General features: G+C 36.5%; 2 protein-coding genes across 8 annotated transcripts in view; both read left to right on the top strand.

Annotated features, from left to right (window-relative positions):
- CCDC141 (coiled-coil domain containing 141) overlaps window positions 1–3,616 on the top strand; it is a 62,109-nt gene extending 58,493 nt beyond the window's left edge. For 3 of the 4 annotated variants that reach the window (XM_041473267.1, XM_041473266.1, XM_041473265.1), the window contains 4 exons: window positions 1,603–1,757; window positions 1,856–1,985; window positions 2,068–2,233; window positions 3,329–3,616. In XM_041473267.1, the coding sequence (XP_041329201.1) occupies window positions 1,603–1,757; window positions 1,856–1,985; window positions 2,068–2,233; window positions 3,329–3,383 (506 nt within the window). In that variant the 3' untranslated portion in view covers window positions 3,384–3,616. Of the gene's footprint in view, window positions 1–1,602; window positions 1,758–1,855; window positions 1,986–2,067; window positions 2,234–3,328 lie in introns of those variants that run through there. The other variant, XR_005955600.1, reaches the window with a different exon arrangement.
- Window positions 3,617–9,743: 6,127 nt separating this feature from the next.
- The window catches only part of TTN (titin), a 236,211-nt gene continuing 227,025 nt past the window's right edge, over window positions 9,744–18,929 (top strand). For 3 of the 4 annotated variants that reach the window (XM_041473526.1, XM_041473525.1, XM_041473524.1), the window contains exons 1-6: window positions 9,759–9,955; window positions 11,959–12,062; window positions 16,085–16,288; window positions 16,937–17,224; window positions 17,977–18,065; window positions 18,163–18,404. In XM_041473526.1, the coding sequence (XP_041329460.1) occupies window positions 11,972–12,062; window positions 16,085–16,288; window positions 16,937–17,224; window positions 17,977–18,065; window positions 18,163–18,404 (914 nt within the window). In that variant the 5' untranslated portion in view covers window positions 9,759–9,955; window positions 11,959–11,971. Of the gene's footprint in view, window positions 9,956–11,958; window positions 12,063–16,084; window positions 16,289–16,936; window positions 17,225–17,976; window positions 18,066–18,162; window positions 18,405–18,929 lie in introns of all 4 variants that reach the window. The other variant, XM_041473527.1, reaches the window with a different exon arrangement.

The following is an 18,929-nucleotide window of genomic DNA, read 5'->3' as shown; positions in this document are numbered from 1 at the left end:
TTCAGGTGCATGTAATGCAATGGGGGTGGCAGCTTGCACGTGCTAACCTTCAACAGCTAAGAACTGAGTTGTTTGAGCTGCTCTGGCTGGCTAATACTGAGGTCACACAAGGTTAGCACAAATATGGGAGAGTAAAACTTAAATTCTTCTGCTTTGCCTTGCTGCCTCAGTCCTGCAGTACCTAGGAAGAACAGAAAAGCAGCTAAGCCTGAAAGCTTATTGCAACTAAGAGCTCACCTAAGAAGTGAATTTATTAATACAGTGGTCAAAATGTCTGCCTCGTGATGCAAGCAGGCCCACACTTGGCAAAAATAGCCTTTGGCTCAGTATATTTGGGTTTAGAAGTTGATGGGCACCTGTGTGAGATAAGCTGATTTTATTTCTTTATAGCATAAAGAAAAATTTTTTCCTTAGACAGTACAGTAATGATGGCATGGCAGTTCCAAACTCTGTCATTTAACACACGCTTCAGTACCTTTATATTTCAGAGAAGGCCAGTGATAACTTTTGTCAAATATTTTGGAAATGTGGTACAATTTGTATTAAAGAGGAGGAAGGACACATTCTTTATGTGATAGAGATGCAAAAAGATAATTTTTACTGTAAGATGTCTTTGTGTGTTCTTCTTGTGTAAACATCTTCTGCTTTACATTCCCTGTGTCAAGAATACTTAGTCAGTTCTGAGCTTGTCTTCTCTTTTTACTGTAACCTTCTAGGTGGAATACAAGTTGAACCTCAGGTGGTAGTACAATGATTCAATAAATCCAGCTTTACAGATCATTAAGTTACAAGTCACAGAAAGCAATGCTTTTATTCAGTACAAACTGATGCTGATGATCAAAATTTCTTCAGTTTTGGTGGGTTAATTTGTATTGATCAGTCCTTGTAGTGGTTCAGGTGTCATCTGTCCTTCCACAGTTGGCATGAGGCTAGCACAAAATCAATCTCCTGTGCTTTGGGTATTGCAATAGAAAAGCAATTACTTGCCCATCCTTCATCTGAACCACATTTGTACGATGATGTGGTAGCACATGGTTTCAATATTAATGATGGCCAAAATAATGATGTGGTCAAAGTAGCAGAGAGGCATCATTCTGCCCTTCATTAGTTGCACATATCAATTTTTAAAATCTCTTCAATACCTGTTTTTTAAAAAAATTAAATAATGGGGGGAAAGCGATGAAAGTGTGTTGTACAACAATGCACTAAATTATAAAATTTGCTGTCATGATTTTGTCACCTTAAATTTGTGTGGAATAATTAATCTTTCTCCATCACTGAAACAATAATTCCCACAGACTTGCCTAATATCCTACCAAACAACAAGATTCTTTAACACTCCCATGGAACTAATGCCACTATGCTGATGCATGAAATTCTTGGGTGCTTAATATCCATGTTTTTTAACAAATGTTACTTTAGAGAGATAAACTATATATGGCAACTGTCTTGCAAACAAGTTATTCTCAGTTCCAGACATCAGTAAAGGCTCTCTTTGACTTTCAATGTGATAAACTTAACCAGAACAGATTATTTTCTTTAGTTGCCTTTACTTTGTCTTTTAAAACACAGTGAATATTGACTTGATTAATTTTTTTTCAGTACAAGAAGAACAACCAAACTTCATACAAAAGTTTCGACATAGAACTCTGCAAGAAGGAGAAGATTTAATCCTACATTGCACTATACATGGAAAGCCCAAACCACATGTCTGCTGGATAAAAGATGACATCCAAGTGGTATCTGGAGATATGAGTGTATGTTTTAATGTTCTTGAAATTTTTCTTGGGAGAAAGGTAATTTATATTGCTTTATGGTACTAATTATCCCCTATGTGCATTCTCTTGTTTTACAGATTGAGAAATTAGGAGATACCTATTACCTTTTAAAAAGAAATGTAGTCCTTGCTGATACTGGGAAATATATCTGTGTTGCCAGCAATGAAATTGGAAAGGCACACTGCTCTGCCTTTGTGACAGTGATAGGTGATTTGTCCTGCCAGCTGCATGCTTTTTGGCACCCTCTTGCCTTATTGCATGAGCAACTAACGTACATGTTTTGTTTCAGAGAAAAATAAACCTCCCAACACTGCCAGTGTAACTCAGAATAAACCAGAGTGTGAAGATGGATACTTTTCAGAAGAAGTGAGTGTCACCACAACGAAGATAGTACAAGCCCAGGACTCACCGTGTAAGAGAGAAGAAAGGCCAGTGGCTAAATGTACTCCTGTAAGGTAACCTGCATCTAACTCCATGCTGCAACTTGTACTACTGCAACAGCTGTAAGGACCTTAACTTACAAAGCACACATCAAGCACTCTTCCTAAGCTATGAACTTCAGGGCAATGTACGTTAAATGTATAATATGTGACTCCCTTTTTCACTTAATTCTTCATCAAAAGTAATTTTTAGATCAAAGGACTAGTAATACATTAGAAAATTGAGCCTATGCAAGATATTTATGTTTAGTGAAATTTTTTTTTTTGAAATCTAGTCATCTTAATCTAGATATTAATGTAAGATTGAAGAGCTTAAAACACAAAGTATTACAGAAGTTCAAATTGATGGAGCTATGGGAAATTTCATGAACAGAATATATAAGTGAGATTTTCTACTAGGCAAGTCTTATTCTGAAGCCTAAGTAGCAAGGCTAATAAGACAGGAACTGTCATTGTTCATTAATTGATTAAAAATAACAATGCTTCCCACTGGGCAATTTCAGATTAAAAAATGAGATACATGAAGTCACTAATCCCTGTGACTTTCAGCATAGGATGAAATCTCGCCCCATGAATTTAGGTTCTGATAAAAAAGAAAGAGAATTTTTGTCTTTAAATTTCTGACATTTATCCATCTAGATGCAGCACAACTTGTAAACATAAAGGAAAGTTTTGCATGTATTGATTCAAAAGCTCTGTCCTTTTCTTTGTGAGTTGCCTGTACACTTTGCTTCATGGCCTGCTGACAAAGCATTGATCCCACATATTTTGATCAGGGTTTTTTTCCATATTGCTGTGCTATGGCAGGTATTCCTAAGTAAAAAATGGCATGCCAAATCATCATAATCTTACATAAGTCACATAGAGAATTCATTATGATTAAAACATGTAGATTGTATGGAAAAGTTAGATTTATCCTAATTTTTTCTCTCATCTTCTGTTCTTTATAGCTAATGTCTTCTGGTCAGTAAGAAGAGATTTAGAGTATTTTATGTTCTCTCTGTAATCACTGTTTATTTGATTTCTAATCTTTTATGTTCACAAAACCACGAAGAACTGTTGTGCCACCATTAAAAATATGTGCAATATTAACTGACACTTTTCAAACAGGTTTAAAGAGAAACTCTGGTTTCAAGGAGTGCATCTTGAACTTGAAAGGCCATAAGAGAGGAACTTCAATTTGAGACATGATCCCATTCTTCTGCCTGATGCAGTGGAATAGAAGATGGACTGAACTGCAAGATGCCTGATTCCTGAGCATGTTTTTGTTGTTTGCTGTGTCCATTAGTAGGTATTGGCCATGGGTGAGGAGCAGATAAATTTTGGGTGCTATCCAATATATATCTAGATTCAAATTTGTATTTTGTTTCTTTACAAATAAATCATTATTAAAATTCACCTGTGCACAGCATTTATTAGACAGTGATTTATGATTTCTTTTGGGTTTGCTCTGGATTGTTGGGCAAGTAACAGAAGGTGATGATGGAGAGAAGACACATTCTCCTTCAAAATTGCAGATCTCCTTGGTGATTCACTAGTACCCACTACTGTATTCTTCTACAAATTTCATCAGTGGTATTAATTTCATCAATAGGTCTTCCCAATAGCTAATATAGAAAATTAGGATTTAAAACAAAATTATCTTTTAACTACAAAATTATTCAGTTTATTAAATAGAGTGTTAATTGTCATATTTCTAACACCTTTGAGACATTTTTTGGAGGTCAGCCACCAGAAGGAGTGCTTACTTATATCAGCAAACCTTGTCTAATGCTTGCTCAGCAGCAGGAATGTCTTCAGGGAAGAGAAAGTCTCTCTAAATCAGTATAATGGAGAAGTCTTCCACTGCAGGCTTCTGCTTTCAGGACCAGATTAGTGTGACAATACAGTCCATCTCCAGTTGGTGCCTGCCATTGCTGTTCAAAGGAGAGGACTATGAAGTGATACTAGTGCTAGCTTCAAAGCATATTTTCAGTTTAGCCAAGGACTCTTCAATAATAGAACTCCTTAGGAACCACAGTGTCTATTCAGGGTATTTAAAAAGCCCTGAACTGGAATTGAATCTTTTGGATTGTAGGCCAGTCATTAGCACGACAAAGCATTAGCTTTGTCTCCATCTCTTGCATTCAGAGTTTAGGAGTGTTTTCCAATTTATTGCAAACCTTCTTGCAGAGAAAGACAAGGACTTTTGTAGTGTCATCCACTTGCAGCATTGAAAAAGGTAGCTCAGGAAAAGCTCCATTTTGGATGGCCATAACAGTAAACAAAACAGTCCTCCTTGCAAATAACATTTCTTGAACTTCATCTGTCTGATTCAAAGTCCTGCCTTTGAATATTTTGTGAAATGATTCACACTCCTAGGACTTCTGCTTCAGTGCTCTCCCAATGGCTTGGCCAACACCACAGACACACACAGATTCCACATGCACTGTACAATTCCATGTTGTCCAACATTCTGTCATTCTGTACATGCACATTGATTAGACCTACTCTGGTCTTGCATACCGCTGCAATGCACTCACACTTCTCACTGGGAGCAGATAGGGATTTAAGCAGTGCAGCATTTTTGTGATTCATCCAAGTAGATGTCATCTATACAAAACTGGCACTGAAATAACATATTTAAGAATAGCTTAAATCATAATATTAAATCATTAGACATTTTTCTCCATCAGGATGCAGTTTGGATAGCAGAAACTTAAATTTATCTCCAAGTTAAAGTACAGTCAGAGAGAGGAAATGAGCTGGAAAAAAAATATCATGTACATGTCTTCACCTGATCACATAAATCACTTGCTTGACGTTATGGAAAAGTCAGTGGCATCCTGCCCGCAGAAGAGTCACAAGGCTATGTATATGTGCACATAAATATAGTAGCTGCAGACTGAGGTACTTGCTCTGCATATCTACTCTGTATCTCTCACGGATTTTTGCAAAATGGAATGAAGACAAGTGTCAAACATCTTACAGATCCCTCGCAATTACCTTTCCCAACTAAGCCCCTTGTTTGCATGCATTATTTAGATTCAGAAATGTCATAGAAAATACTGTGTTTCTAACTGTACTCACATTCAGAGGACTGAAAAAGTACATATCAGATGTCCATCCCCTTCTTTCCCCCAAATTATAAACCCCCTAAAATTAATGTTCTTTTCTCAGCTGGAACTTTTTAATATGGTATATATGATTTCCTATTTAGAAATTCATTCCGGAAAAATGAAAGTGTAGAACTCAATGCTTGCTGATCTTGGATGCTCATCAAATTTAAAGTATTGAGTTATTTTTGCTTTTCCCTGATTGTTAGACTATAAGAGGGTTTTTCCTCTTAATTCACAAAACATAACTCAGGAAAAAAAAAGTTTCAATGCTTCTTTAAATAATACATGGGGCAAACCAGAAATCTGTGTATCTGTTCTTACTTATGGCTTTCTTACAAAACAGTAGAAAGTGGTATTTATAAATAAATAAAGATCTATCAACTTTCTTTGGCCAATGAGTAACACAGCTACTGCTTCAAGTGTTCGCAGAGAATGGATCCATTATGAAAAATGGTAAGTGTGCTTGTTTGTTTTCATTTTACAAACCATTGACGTCCACAGATTTGTTAGAAGATTTCCAAAATTGATGAAATATATGTATCTATTAAATGCTAAGGACTGCCTCAGTGTTAGGTAAACCTTGTTCCTAGTACAATGATGTTAATTACTGTTTTGTGGTAGGAAATGAAACACTTAATCAGTATGTTCTGTGCTCTGGGGGCAGGTTTTGTTAGTAGGGCCTGCTCTCTCAAGTGAAGTGCTGAGAAGGCAAATGTTTCTTTTTTTTCCTTGTTCCATATACCTTATTCCATATCCTTGTTCCATAAATGTATAAGGATTATGCATAAAGAAGTAATATACAAGGAAATCTTGTCAAAAGCAACATCTGTAAATCTCCTTAGGTATTTCAAAGGAGATTATATAAGTGACTGCTATCAAGATGGAAGTTAGTGAATAGGAACCCTGATAATGTGCAGTTTCCAGAAAGTTCTTCCCATATGAAACAGATAAAGTAATTTCAAAACTCACTTAGTGCCTTAGTTTTGTTTTCTACTTTGGAAGCAACTGAAAGTGCCTTCTCCAGAAACAATTTTTTGCAAGCAGGTTTTAGTTTGCATTGAAAAAGATTGAGGTATCTTGCATATTCAATTACAGTGGCTCAGATAAGCACCTGAAAAGGCAGCAGCCTTTCAAAAGCCAGTTGCAGCACACAAACATGGATATTCTTGTGCATACAATTCAATTAATAGCCTGTGTTAAAGGTTCTAAAATATTTGCTACAAAGTACTGTTTATAGTATTAGCAGGGAAAGAGAAGCTGATAAGGGTGGTGGAAATTTGATTTAGGTCAGGATTTAGTGGTTTAACAGTTTAGAATTTTTTAGTTATTTCTAAGCTTAAAGAAAGTGGGTGGGAGAAGGGAAAGTAATTTTTTCTCTAAAGTATGCTTGGAAAACTGGAAATTAAACAAGAATATAATATATAAATATATTTTGGGTTCTGTTTCGTTGGTTCTATAAGGACGTAGGACAGCATTTTTTCAGTGAGAAGTTTTATGTGAAGTTCTATTTCATAACTCTCTTGGTTCACATAGTTGATCAGAGGAGGGAGTAAAATGAAAATAGTAATTGAAAGGAGATATAATAGTTATTGTATAGGAAGGAACAGAAGTGAGAAGTGAGGGAGACAGCAAAAATGGAAGGAGAGAAGGGAATGGGAAAGGTACTTGGTTTTCTTACACAGTTTGCAAATTGGTATTTGTAGATAGACTAAGGGATCAGGAAAGAAAGCAGGATTTATGGTGGCACTTCAAATTTTAAGTGTTCAAGAAAGAATGAATTTTGTCTTTAAACTCTGACTAAAGTCTTCAGATTTCAAGGCATCTTCATGTGGGCCTTATTAAAGCAGCTCCATGGATCAAGGATTAGGATTATTATAATTAATCAAAGTGATTCACACAGAGACTGCAGGTGTCCATACCACAATGTTTCACTGTGTTAAATATCACCTGCTACTCCTGAAATGTGTTGTGGTCTGCAATGTACCACATGTGCTAAACATTGGCAATATAGAGTTTATATTTCAAGCAGTAGCAGACTGAAGCAGATGTTGAATTTTAATAACTATCCCCAATTTAAATGTCTTCCTGACAAAAAAAGTCTTTTTCATTATCCAGATCTGATTTTTGTTTGATGCTAGAGCAAAGAAATAATGTCATTTTTTACCAGTGGTGTCTTAGCCACACAATAAGACTGAAGTCATCCTTCTGATTTTTCTTGTGGGTACACTATGTGATAGAAAACATGCAGAAATCATGTGATATCAATGTGACAGAAGGCATGAACAAGTAATTCATATTTCCTTGAAGATGAGATAAATATTCCACTGTTCTGAAATTTCATTTCTGTATTTAAAGCAAAAAATTGAGAACATATAAACTTTTCTTGAAATGGAAACAGATCATTAAAAGCAAATCTAAAAGTTAAAAAAAGAAGGAACTTATTTTTTTAAAATACAATGTATTTGTATTTGAATGCAGGAAATTTTTTCCCTTGTAACTATTATTGTTATCAGTCATTGACTTGATGGAAATAGAAACATATGAAGTTCTGACCATCTCAAAACTTTAAAAGTGATAGGTTTTGTATTTCTGTCATTCAAAAATGATCACATGTTCATAAACTTTTAAAATTTTTATATATTTAGACATCATCATTAAGCTGGCTGCATTTTTTAAGTTTGCAAACACTAGCCTGTGTTTTTCTTCAAGTTTGATTTTTTACTATTTAAGTGTTTAACTAAAATAGAAAAACAACTGTTTGCTAACTTAGCAGGCCTCTGTTTAGAAATAGAAATTTTATACCTTTTACACAAGTTTCTTTGGACATTTTATGTCTTAATACAATCTAGATTGATCTCTCCCTCATTGCATAGAGCTGCATTTGCTGTCATACTAAGTCTTGTACAGAATGACTTGGCTCTCTGAAATCGATTTGCAACAAGAAATTAAAAATGAGCCGTCGTGCTCTGACTTTCAGCCGCTGTGAGAGTTCAGGCAGTACCAGTGTAGAGACTGCTCCTCCAGTTTGTGCTGCTGTTGCTACTGCTGCATGCCCAGAGCCATGAAGTTGCCACCTTATGGGATGGATGAATTCACTTTCAGATCAAATTTCTGAAGTTATTTTATGAGATCGCAGCAATATGTCAGTTCTTATTTCTTCCAGATCTGCAAACTATAACATTAGGACTCCCTTGCAGGAATCATAGCAGCGAAACCCTCTCTCTCTCCTTGGCATTTTCTGCCTCTCTTGCTGGAGGCTTCCCTCAGGTTGTTTTCAAACACAAGTGCAGCTGATAGCACAAAACTCCAGTCTGTGTTTACTTATCTGGGTGTTCTCAGGGAGGTCCATTTCGATGTGGAACTTTGTAACCACAGACTGAAGTCCTCATTTTACCAAACCAGCTAAGCACGTGCTTGCTTTTAAGCAAGCAATTCTAAGTAGTCTTATGTGCCAGTTATGTGCTTAAAGAGTTTGCTAGATAGGCAAGAATAGAGCTAGGCAGATGAGATGGTGTGGTAAAACACCTCCCATTCCACCCATAAACAAGAGTAGTTTTCTAACTCTGATGTCTGTTTCAGAAACCGCCTCTCTAAAAGCACAATCAGCCGCTTAGTGACAAAGCTGGGCTACTGAAGTTCATAAACCAGTGGAATAAACAATATGGAACAGTGTGCTGTTCCATATTGTTCTGAGGTCTGCACAAGGCCTACACAGGTCTAGAAAAAAGCTTTTAGACTTAAAATCTTCTTTCTTAAAAATGACAGAATTTGTCTGTGTTAATTCACTTTCACAAAATTTGTGTTTCTGCACATTGTATGCTACTGTGTGTTATGCTGAACTGCTTGGAACATCCAACAGAAAAATTGTGAAGGAAACAAAAACAACCCTAGAGAATGAAATCTATATATTAACAAACAAAATTTTACAATTCAAAGTTACAGGAAAAAATAGTTTAAATGGTTTATGCTAATAGAGCAAGTGCAGCCACTTGTCTGAGCTCAGCTTACTTATTTAGTCTGGTGATTGACATATGCATTTGGTGTGGCTTCTTGGATGTTTTATAATGAAAAAAAGTAAGACTGAATCTCACTTGTCCATATGCCTTGCTAAAATGCTTTTTATTGCTTTCTTTGTCCTGTGATTATGAATTAGGAAATTTACAATGTAAACTGCACTTGGTAAACTAAATTGAATTATAAATCAAAAGCCTTGGAACGGCTGAGGCTTCCTTAGTGAATCCCTTTTGTGCCTCCAAAATTAGCATTGTCAGTCAAAACCAACAGGTGGTGTATGGTTACAGAGAGTGAATCCCCTCTCACAAGAAACTTTCTTTCAGGAAACCAATCAGAACTGGCACCGACATGATGAGGCAGACGTGTCAGCAGAGCTGGGGTATATAAAGCGAAACAACTATGTTAGCACTTCTGAGCAGTCGTGCATTCCCCGCCTCGCCTCGGGTGTAGGGATTGCAAAAAAACAAAACTACACTGTCAAGACTGTGTAGTTTTGTTTTTATGATTAGAGGCTCTTCAATTCTCATGCTGGGATTGTCTAAAAAAATCTTACTCTGGATAAGGACGTCGTTCAAGAAGATTTCGTTGGGCTTAGCCCACTCTTGCAGGCACTTTGAGAGATCAGGTTAGTAGCATGTTTCTGCTGGTGTAATAAGTGTTTTATCAGTCATTAATAATTCTGATACAATCTATTATTTATAAATTTTCTCACGGGGGTTTTAGATTTCAGGGTATAGACATGAAACACTTAAATTCTCTGTCAAGGTTATAGCCTTAATTTCTGGAGTAAGCTTTGATAACTCTCAGCAAAAATGTTTTTTTTCCAGTGTATTTTATTTATAAAGACCACATAAATTAAGCTTTTTAAGATGCATGGAAACATGTGCTTAACTTAAAAACTCCTTTCTCTTGGGAGTGTTCAAGGTTATGCTGCTAAGAGATAAACTGAGAAGCTCCAAGAATAGCTCTGATAAAATGCACATGGTATCAGCTAAGTGCTGATGACTTTTTAAGGAAAACAACTGCTAAGGTATCAGTTACATGGTAGCTCTGGAACACTTGTCTGCTGTCATTCATGGCTGCGAAGGTTATTTCTGGAACATGACATTTTAGATGCATACTTTCAATTCTAATTATACAAGAAGCCTTATAAGATCAGATCTTCATCACCAGAATTTGCTTGGACAATGAAATATAGAAACTTTGCGGGATCTCAGTGGAAATTATCCTTAATTAAATTATTTCTGATCTCTTCTGGAAACTACATATATATATATTCATGAGCTTTCATGATGTTTAATTGTATTGTAAAATTATTCCCATTTATTTTAGCCAAGCTTCAAAACATGGTCATAACTGAACCTGAAAATCCCAATTCAATACCCAGTTCTGCACTTATGCTCTTATTGCATGTATGCATCAGGCCCTGATTTCTATGAAGGAACCCATGTAATGAAGAATTTTCACCCCTGTGAGAGGTAGAATAAATTTGACTCATAGTGATAGAAACTTCACTTTCTCCTTTTTGAATTTAAGCTTGGGACTGTCACAAAATCAGGCACAAGAGCAAAAGTAAAAGGAAGTTAAGATGTAAGTTTGCCTTGAAATATTGTGGGATTTTTCTGTTTGTTGATACCAGATATGTTCTGAGTGAAATTTTTAATGAGAAAATGTATGATAATATTAAGAAGATAATAGCTACCTTTTTAAAAACTGCACAATTCAACATCAATTAATAAATAGGTCATGCAAATATAAAATATCAACACACAAGCTTTTCTAGTGGCAGTGTGTTGTTTCAAAGTAGGATCTTGTGGCATAACAAGAGAAAGCAAACTTTCTTTCAGATTTCATATGGCTTTGCAGTTGTTCAAGCCATCAGTGTCAGTGGCTACTTTATATCCTAGCTCACATTTCGAAGGTGGCTGTCTTTCCATATTCAAAATTCCACTGAGATACTCTCTAAGAAAGAGGAGAATTTTATCTGCGTCTTTAATACTTCTGTAAAGTGAAATTATTCACTACTTAGAGTGCTTTTAAAATAGAGTATTTTGGTATTTTTTGCATTATTGCATTATTAATAATGCAACATTTATTATATTATTGTTAATAATTTAATAGTAATGCATTATTTGCATTATTAAGCTAAATACATTATAGACTTCCACATTTCTTTCAATTGCTTTTTAGTGACCTATTTGTCTTGTCACTGCAGAATGCAAATATTTTGCACCACCAAAATATTTTTTAAAATTACCCAGGGTAATTTTTCCTGTCAGATAAAACAAGCTAGTAGACAAAGAGAGGCAGCCTGAATGACCTGTGGAAGGTCACACAGTGAGTCAAGCAGAATTTTGTCTCCTGTTGCATACTTGCAATGCCAAAGCACAGCTCCACTAAATAGAATGGTTTCCCATCCAATGCAGCCAAGCATGTTCCAAGAGTAATTTGCTGTACGAATTTGTCAAAACCCACAATCTTTTCATTTCACCAGGTCATTCTGATTTAAAACTGAGAAGAGTAAATTCAGAGAATAGTTACATATATTCTTAAAGTCTTGCAAGAAGTGTGTGGGTATAATAACATTTTCACCATTGATGTCTAATGATGGGGTCTTTTTGCTTGCAGAGTGCCTGTAAAGATGACGACGAAAGCACCAACATTTACACAGCCGTTACAAAGTGTTGTGGCACTGGAGGGTAGTGCCGCAACCTTTGAGGCTCATATTAGTGGTAAGGTTTTGATTCATTCTTCCAAGATTTGTTCTTGTTTAGCACTGATTTCTCTTCTAATGTTTATGCTAAGAAAAATGATGACACTTTTCATAGATCATAATCTGGTATGAATGGGTAAAGATGAGTGCTGAAATACGGACATATATCCATGTCATAGAGTGCTGAACAGCTCCTTTAAATATATATGCATAAAAATACTCACTGTGCTAATAAGGGAACTTCATGTGTCTGCAGAAAGGATAATCTCATTTGGATGATGACTGGGCAGAATTAGAAGTCAGGGTACAAATCAGGGTTTATGCCAGCTCTTCCAAGAACTTTTGTTAAGCTTTACTCTATCTAAGCTGTATTTCTGCTTCCTGTGCCCTCAAATTTACTTAATTCCAGAGTTCTAAGATGGGGATTAAAAGCAAAAAATCTAGGCCCAACTGGCCACTGAAGAGGGCAGAAAACCCTAGTAAGCTAAAAAATAGATGTGTATGGTGATCATGATGTTAGCACAAGGCTGGATTAACATAAATTACCTGTGCAATTTTAAGATACCATGCAATTTAAAGGATACTTGATTTCTCCAGGCTACATACTATTCAAACACCCTGTCTTGTGCAAAACACCAAGCAAACCCCTGAGATAGCATTACCAGAGACCCAACACCCTGTTCTAAGTGTCTCTGACCTCGCCAGTGACTAAGGAGAAATGACACGTGTTCCTGCTGGTGGAATTATATTGTCTTACAGGCATTAGCAATGTGATGATCCACATACCATAAAGCACTACTCAGATGCTCTGTGACAGGTGCAAACACATGATCTGTGCAACTATAAAGATCTCTGACATCTATGGTCCATGTATTTCATACCTTAGTCCCTTTGCATGACACAGGCTCACACAAGGTGTTTGAACATGTCCTGCAGTCTCCATCTGTGACATTTTTTCATGCCATGTTCTATTCTTGAGTTAATTGCCCTGATTTTCTCTTCTTGCCTCTGCACTGTAAATTTTCTGTGGTTTTTTTTTAGTTAGGAGGCTAGTATTATTATTCAGTGTGATTTTGGCTAATTTCATTTGTGTGATATTATGGAGTACTGGGAGGGGAACTTTATTTCTTACTAAGTGAAGATACAGCAGTATTTCTAATAGCATATGCCATATTTGTATGTTAGTTTCAAAGATCTTGTGAGTCAGCCTCTTGTTAGGTTTTTTTCCGCATTGTGAGAGTCTGGTGTATCCTTCCTGCCCTAAAAACATCCTCCTGGTTTGAAAGATCTGACAGTGGCTTGGCATTTAGTTTTCAAGAACACAAAAAACAGAAAAGGTTTTTACTACACCTAATTGCATAAATAAAGGACTACACAGCTTCATCCTACTTTAATGTCTACCCTTTCTATCTGCAATGAATTATTGTGCGTTTAAAAATCAGATTTTTTCTCTATCTCTATTTACACTGGTCTATACAAATCAAGTATTAATACAGAGCTACAGTTCAAATGTGAAGAGCTCAGTTAATCTAAGAGTATCAAGAAGAGCTTAGCAACCACCTGAGATGTAATTTTGCCATGTGTAAACTAGAACAAATGAACAGTGCTGCTGTATTAGAATGTGAATTAAGTGTCCCATTACAAAGGGATGATATCAGATGAATATACCCAGCACGTAACAGAAAGCATAAAACACACAAACCCTGTTATTAAAAGCAGCAAATGCCAGAGCAGCCAGGACACTGTCACAGGGGGAGTCCTACTGGGTCACCAGTGACTGAGTCATGAGACAAGAAAGTCAGAACTGTTGCTGGCATTAGAACTGTGCCAAGCTCATGTCTCCACAGTACTGATCAAGTTTGAATTTTTTCGTAAAGAATTAACCTGTGCACTGCTTACCTTTCTTGAGCTGGTATTTTCAGGTATTACTCAGCACAAGACAGCATTTATGTAGAGCTTGTTTTTGAAAGCAGCACACAGATCATACACAAGTTGGCAGTCCCTCTCACATCGTTGTCAGGACAATCTTATTGAATCCAATTACTTAAGTGGTGAATTTGAGGCATTACAGGTCGATTTTCTTCTTTTTGGTATTAAAGTTCAAAAAACCTGAAGGACAGTTTAAAAATGAAAAAGAATTGTCCTAATCATTGACAGTCAAATCATAGTGTATTTGGGACATGTAGAAGTAAAACCCTACTCCATATAGACTGGGCACAGATATCTATAATCCGAGTTAGATCTTACCTAGCTCTGTGACCTGGGACTAGCAGAGTGCTAGTAAATTTGTGGAGTTGAGTTTTAAATACAAACTTGGGCTTAGATTTCTAAAATGGCTTCTAGCTTTGGATCCCTTGTACACAGCAGTTTGAGACATCAAAATAGACTCTATTTTAAAAGTGCAGGCCTTTTTCAACCTGCCACAGAAACTCCCATTTTTGCTAATCATCATATAATACCACTGCAAGAAAATAGAACTTTTGACAATGTTTCAAGAAATTCACTACTGAGGACATGATTTGGGAGGCTGCCTAGCTTAAAACATTTTCAAACTAATTTTCACAAATATTGAAGACACATAGTTCTGAATTAAATCACTGGTGTCTGCTGCATACTCTAAGTTTATGATGATAATGCCCAAGTTGCCCTACACCAATAGCACAAAATTGAATTATACCATCCCATCAGGACTGTTTGATAACTTCTATCTGTGAAATTAGCAATGCTTAAATATACTTTTACCCTTTTGATTTCTAATCTTTCCTAAAACTGTCCACATTTTCTTTCTCTGTGTGTGTTCCTGTTTTATGTTTCTCTAAATATCAGTGCTTTACTGTGAATAAGATTTTAAACTTTCCTAACCAAGTCTGATGGGACTGCAGTGAACCAGTGAAAGCCTCAATCTACATATCAGCTTCTCTTTCACTTTAGTCTCACACAGTCATTTTCCTTGCACATCAAATTCCCTAATAATTTATTCCATTTATAGGAAGGATAATCTAGAAAGGAAGCAGAATTCTGTGCACCTGGGATTTTCCAAACCACAGACATTAGAAAGAGGAAAATTAATTAATCTGTAAATGCAGTCTCAGATCTCATTGCTTAGCCCCCATGCAGTGCAACTGGTGATTTGGTTTGAGTGGAGATATACATGAAGTGAATTTGGGAGGATTTTAATTTTGAAGAAATAATGTTCTAGAACTACAAAAAAGACTTTGAGCTGAAACCATCTCCTTAAATTACCTGTTCTCCTTATGTGGTTCATATAAGAATTTTACTTGTTCATCGAATGGATTTAAGTTGCTCAATAAATTTGGCTGAGCAGAACACTGAGAGGAGAATTTCCGCAGGCAGTCTAAAATCACCATTTAAAACCAAAAATCAGCTGTCGTTAAATTGAAATTTTTCTGACCCAAAGACTCTTGCTCATGACCCTGACAAAAAAGAATAATGTTATTTGAGCAGCTGTTGATTCTAGATGACTGCTGTTGATCAAACTCAAAAAAATTCTAGAAAAATAAATTAAAACCCCCAAAACTTTGCTAGCATCTGATTATAATGTCTCGAGCAGTCACTTGTTCTGTCGCTTCATTTTCTAAAGCCATAGTAGTTTTAGAACATATGTTTCATTTGGTTGGAAGTACTGATCTGTACATTATCTCCAGACTATTGGAATGGATAAATACATTAGCAATAATCAATCCTACTTAGATACTAGCAAATACATTTCAAAAATACCTCACATGAATTAATTCATCCTCCTCATGAATTTGATGAACTTCTATTTCTTAGTAAGATTGCTAAACACTACAGTTTTCTCATTATTCAAGTGATTTACTAAATGCAGGAGCCAGTGCAGCTGCCGTATTGCTCTGTGCATTTTAGAGACCTTTCTAAAACCAAATTCCTTTGCCACTGTGCCACTGGGCATATATGTGTGCTTATGGCATTATGCTCCACCACAACTGTGTGTACATGCTAATTTTTTATGTCTGGCATTTCATAATGTCTTGATCTCCGTTTCTCTTCCTTTTTCTGTAGGTTTCCCAGTTCCTGAGGTGAACTGGTTTCGGGATGGCCAGGTTCTCTCTGCTGCAACTCTGCCCGGTGTGCAGATCTCGTTTAGTGATGGCCGCGCTAGACTGGTGATCCCCACCGTGACAGAAGCCAACAGCGGGAGATACACTGTGCAAGCCACCAATGGATCTGGGCAAGCGACTAGTACTGCTGAGCTGCTTGTCACAGGTACACAGCAGCTACAGAAAAACACCTCTCCCTGCCTGCTAGCAGTCTGAGGGAGTGATGGAAGAGTAACTCATAAGGAAATAGTTCAGATTTCAAGTACATGATCAGCAAAAAATAGCAAACCACATTCCTTTTCCTAAAGCAGCATAGTACTCAGCATGTGTTCTCACCTGTAATGTCTAACAGCGTCCTTTACATTTTAACTGTGTAAAGTTTAATTTTACAAACTCTTATTCATGATTACAAGCTTCTGGCTCAGCCCTTATACATGCAGCTCCTTATGGTCTCTTGTGCTGGCTACATTGAAATTGATCATAAGAGAAAGGATGTTCTGCAGGATGGAGCCATTAGTGATATCTAATGCTATCAATGGTATTTAACAGAATAAGTCACATAAAGTGCCATACCAAAAGACTATGCTTAATGCCTATGGTTACAAGCAACGTATGTGTAATTCTAGAAACATTTGCAATCATAGGTGTAATCAAAAATAATATTTTGAATGTTTCAGAAGGTACTATCATCTGTCAGTAGCATGTGGATAAGAAATAGACCTCACACACTTCTAGTAATGAAAGTATCTAGTACTTGCCATTCTTTTTAACAGACACTATTGTTTTTCTATTTACTTCTTCAATAAAAATGCAGCTGCAACAGCACCACCAAACTTCTCACAACGACTACAGAGCATGACTGCAAGACAGGGAAGTCAAGTTCGACTTGACGTGAGAGTGACTGGAATCCCTACACCTGTGGTGAAGTTCTATCGGGATGGAGTAGAAATTAAAAGTTCCCCCGATTTTAAAATTTTACAAGAAGGAGACCTTTACAGCTTAATAATTGCAGAAGCATATCCTGAAGACTCCGGCACCTATTCCGTAAATGCCACAAATAGTGTGGGACGTGCTACTTCAACAGCTGAATTGCTAATTCAAGGTAACAGAGCTGAAGCTGCACCCCATGAAAATCAGAGCATTAATGGTAGTGGTGAAATATGCACCACTTCATTGCAGTTATATCAACAAGTTACTTTATAATTTCTTTCTCAAGAATTATTAACTTGCTGTAAAAAAAGCAATGTTTTTGAAATTTGCCAAATATTTTTGTCTGAGATTTAAAAGGACCTTTTCTCCAGAATGGGTCTTCTTTAAGCAGAGGATATAGTTGATGGAAAAAGTGTGGGATACCTTGATACATTTTGTTGTTCTCATTTTGGTCTGTAAATCTGTCAATCAGTTTTATTTGTAAGTTGGCTTTGATAGAATAGATAAATTAGACTTAGCTGCACCTAGTCTTGTGAAGGAGGCTGGTATGGATGAAGACAGTTCTTAGAGAATTGTGGCAGGGAAACATGCTACCCAGAGCAGCCTTGCTTGGATTTCACCTCAGTCAGGCTTAGATTCTCTGTGATCATTTTAGATCCAGGATTGATATGAAGAATCTACAATGAATGTATTTTGTTTTGCTTTGTTTGAGTTTTTTCTAATGACTTGGTAATGCAGTAACATTGTTTCAACTGTTTTCCCAATTATCTGTCTGTAGATATTGAAGGTAAAACAGATGGTTGTTCAATTATTTTTCTGTTGTATATGTAAATTTCTATATAATTGGAGTTGACCATTCATTCATTTCTCTGTTTATTGATTGTTGCCATATGCAATTCTGCTGACTGCGTTTTCTTTCAAAAGGCGAGGAAGAAGCCGTTCCTGCTAAAAAGACAAAGACAATTGTTTCGACTGCTCAGATTTCACAAACAAGACAAGCCAGAATTGAAAAGGTATAATTTTCAGAAACAAAGCAGGTATGGCTAAAATGTGGAGGATTACTTCTACAGTCCCTCACCCTAGTTTTCCTTTTCTTGTTTTTCATTGTAGAAGACTGAAGCCCACTTTGATGCCAGATCACTTACAAGTGTTGAAATGATTATAGAAGGTGCAACCACCCAACAGCTCCCACACAAGGCACCTCCACGAATGCCTCCTAGACCTACATCCAAATCACCAACCCCGACAACTGCTGCAAAAGCACAAATGGCACGACAGCAATCACCGTCGCCCGTTAGACAATCACCATCACCTGTAAGACATGTCAGAGCACCAACACCTTCACCAGTAAGGTAAAATACTATTATTTTGGGTAATATTGCTTTTGTAATCACTTTTGCATATAGAAATAATGCTGTAGAATGAGAGCACAGTATGAAATGAAAGAATGAACCTAGTTATTAATGACTGCATTTATTCTGATGGTGAGCTGTAACCTGCTACATTTGCCACTGCTACAGAAGTGTGGGTTACCTATGTAGATTTCTATCCCTGTTGTAGAAAATCCCATTTGATTGCTCTACATAGAGCCAAAATAGCACTCACAGCTCCATTTCATAATGAAACAGAAAAAAACAGTCGAGCTCTTGATTACTTCAGATGAACAGAGAAAAGAGCAATGACACTGATGAGTGGCAAACAGAATTAAAGGATATGTAAAAAAAAAATTGAGCTCGTGTTCCACGTGTGTGCTGGTAACAACTACAGAAATAATATTTTGAAAGTAGGCAAGCTAAATGTGATTATGGAAAAATGAAGTTTATCTCCACTGTGTAGAAGGTCTAGAGAGGGAAAGTGAGTGATTTGAAGAGCAAGGC

This window comes from Pyrgilauda ruficollis, unplaced genomic scaffold, assembly GCF_017590135.1.
Source record: "Pyrgilauda ruficollis isolate IOZ18807 unplaced genomic scaffold, ASM1759013v1 scaffold3, whole genome shotgun sequence".
In the NCBI taxonomy this organism is placed as follows: domain Eukaryota; kingdom Metazoa; phylum Chordata; class Aves; order Passeriformes; family Passeridae; genus Pyrgilauda; species Pyrgilauda ruficollis.
Note: the sequence above shows the minus strand (reverse complement) of the source record. Positions and strands in the feature narration are given on the sequence as shown.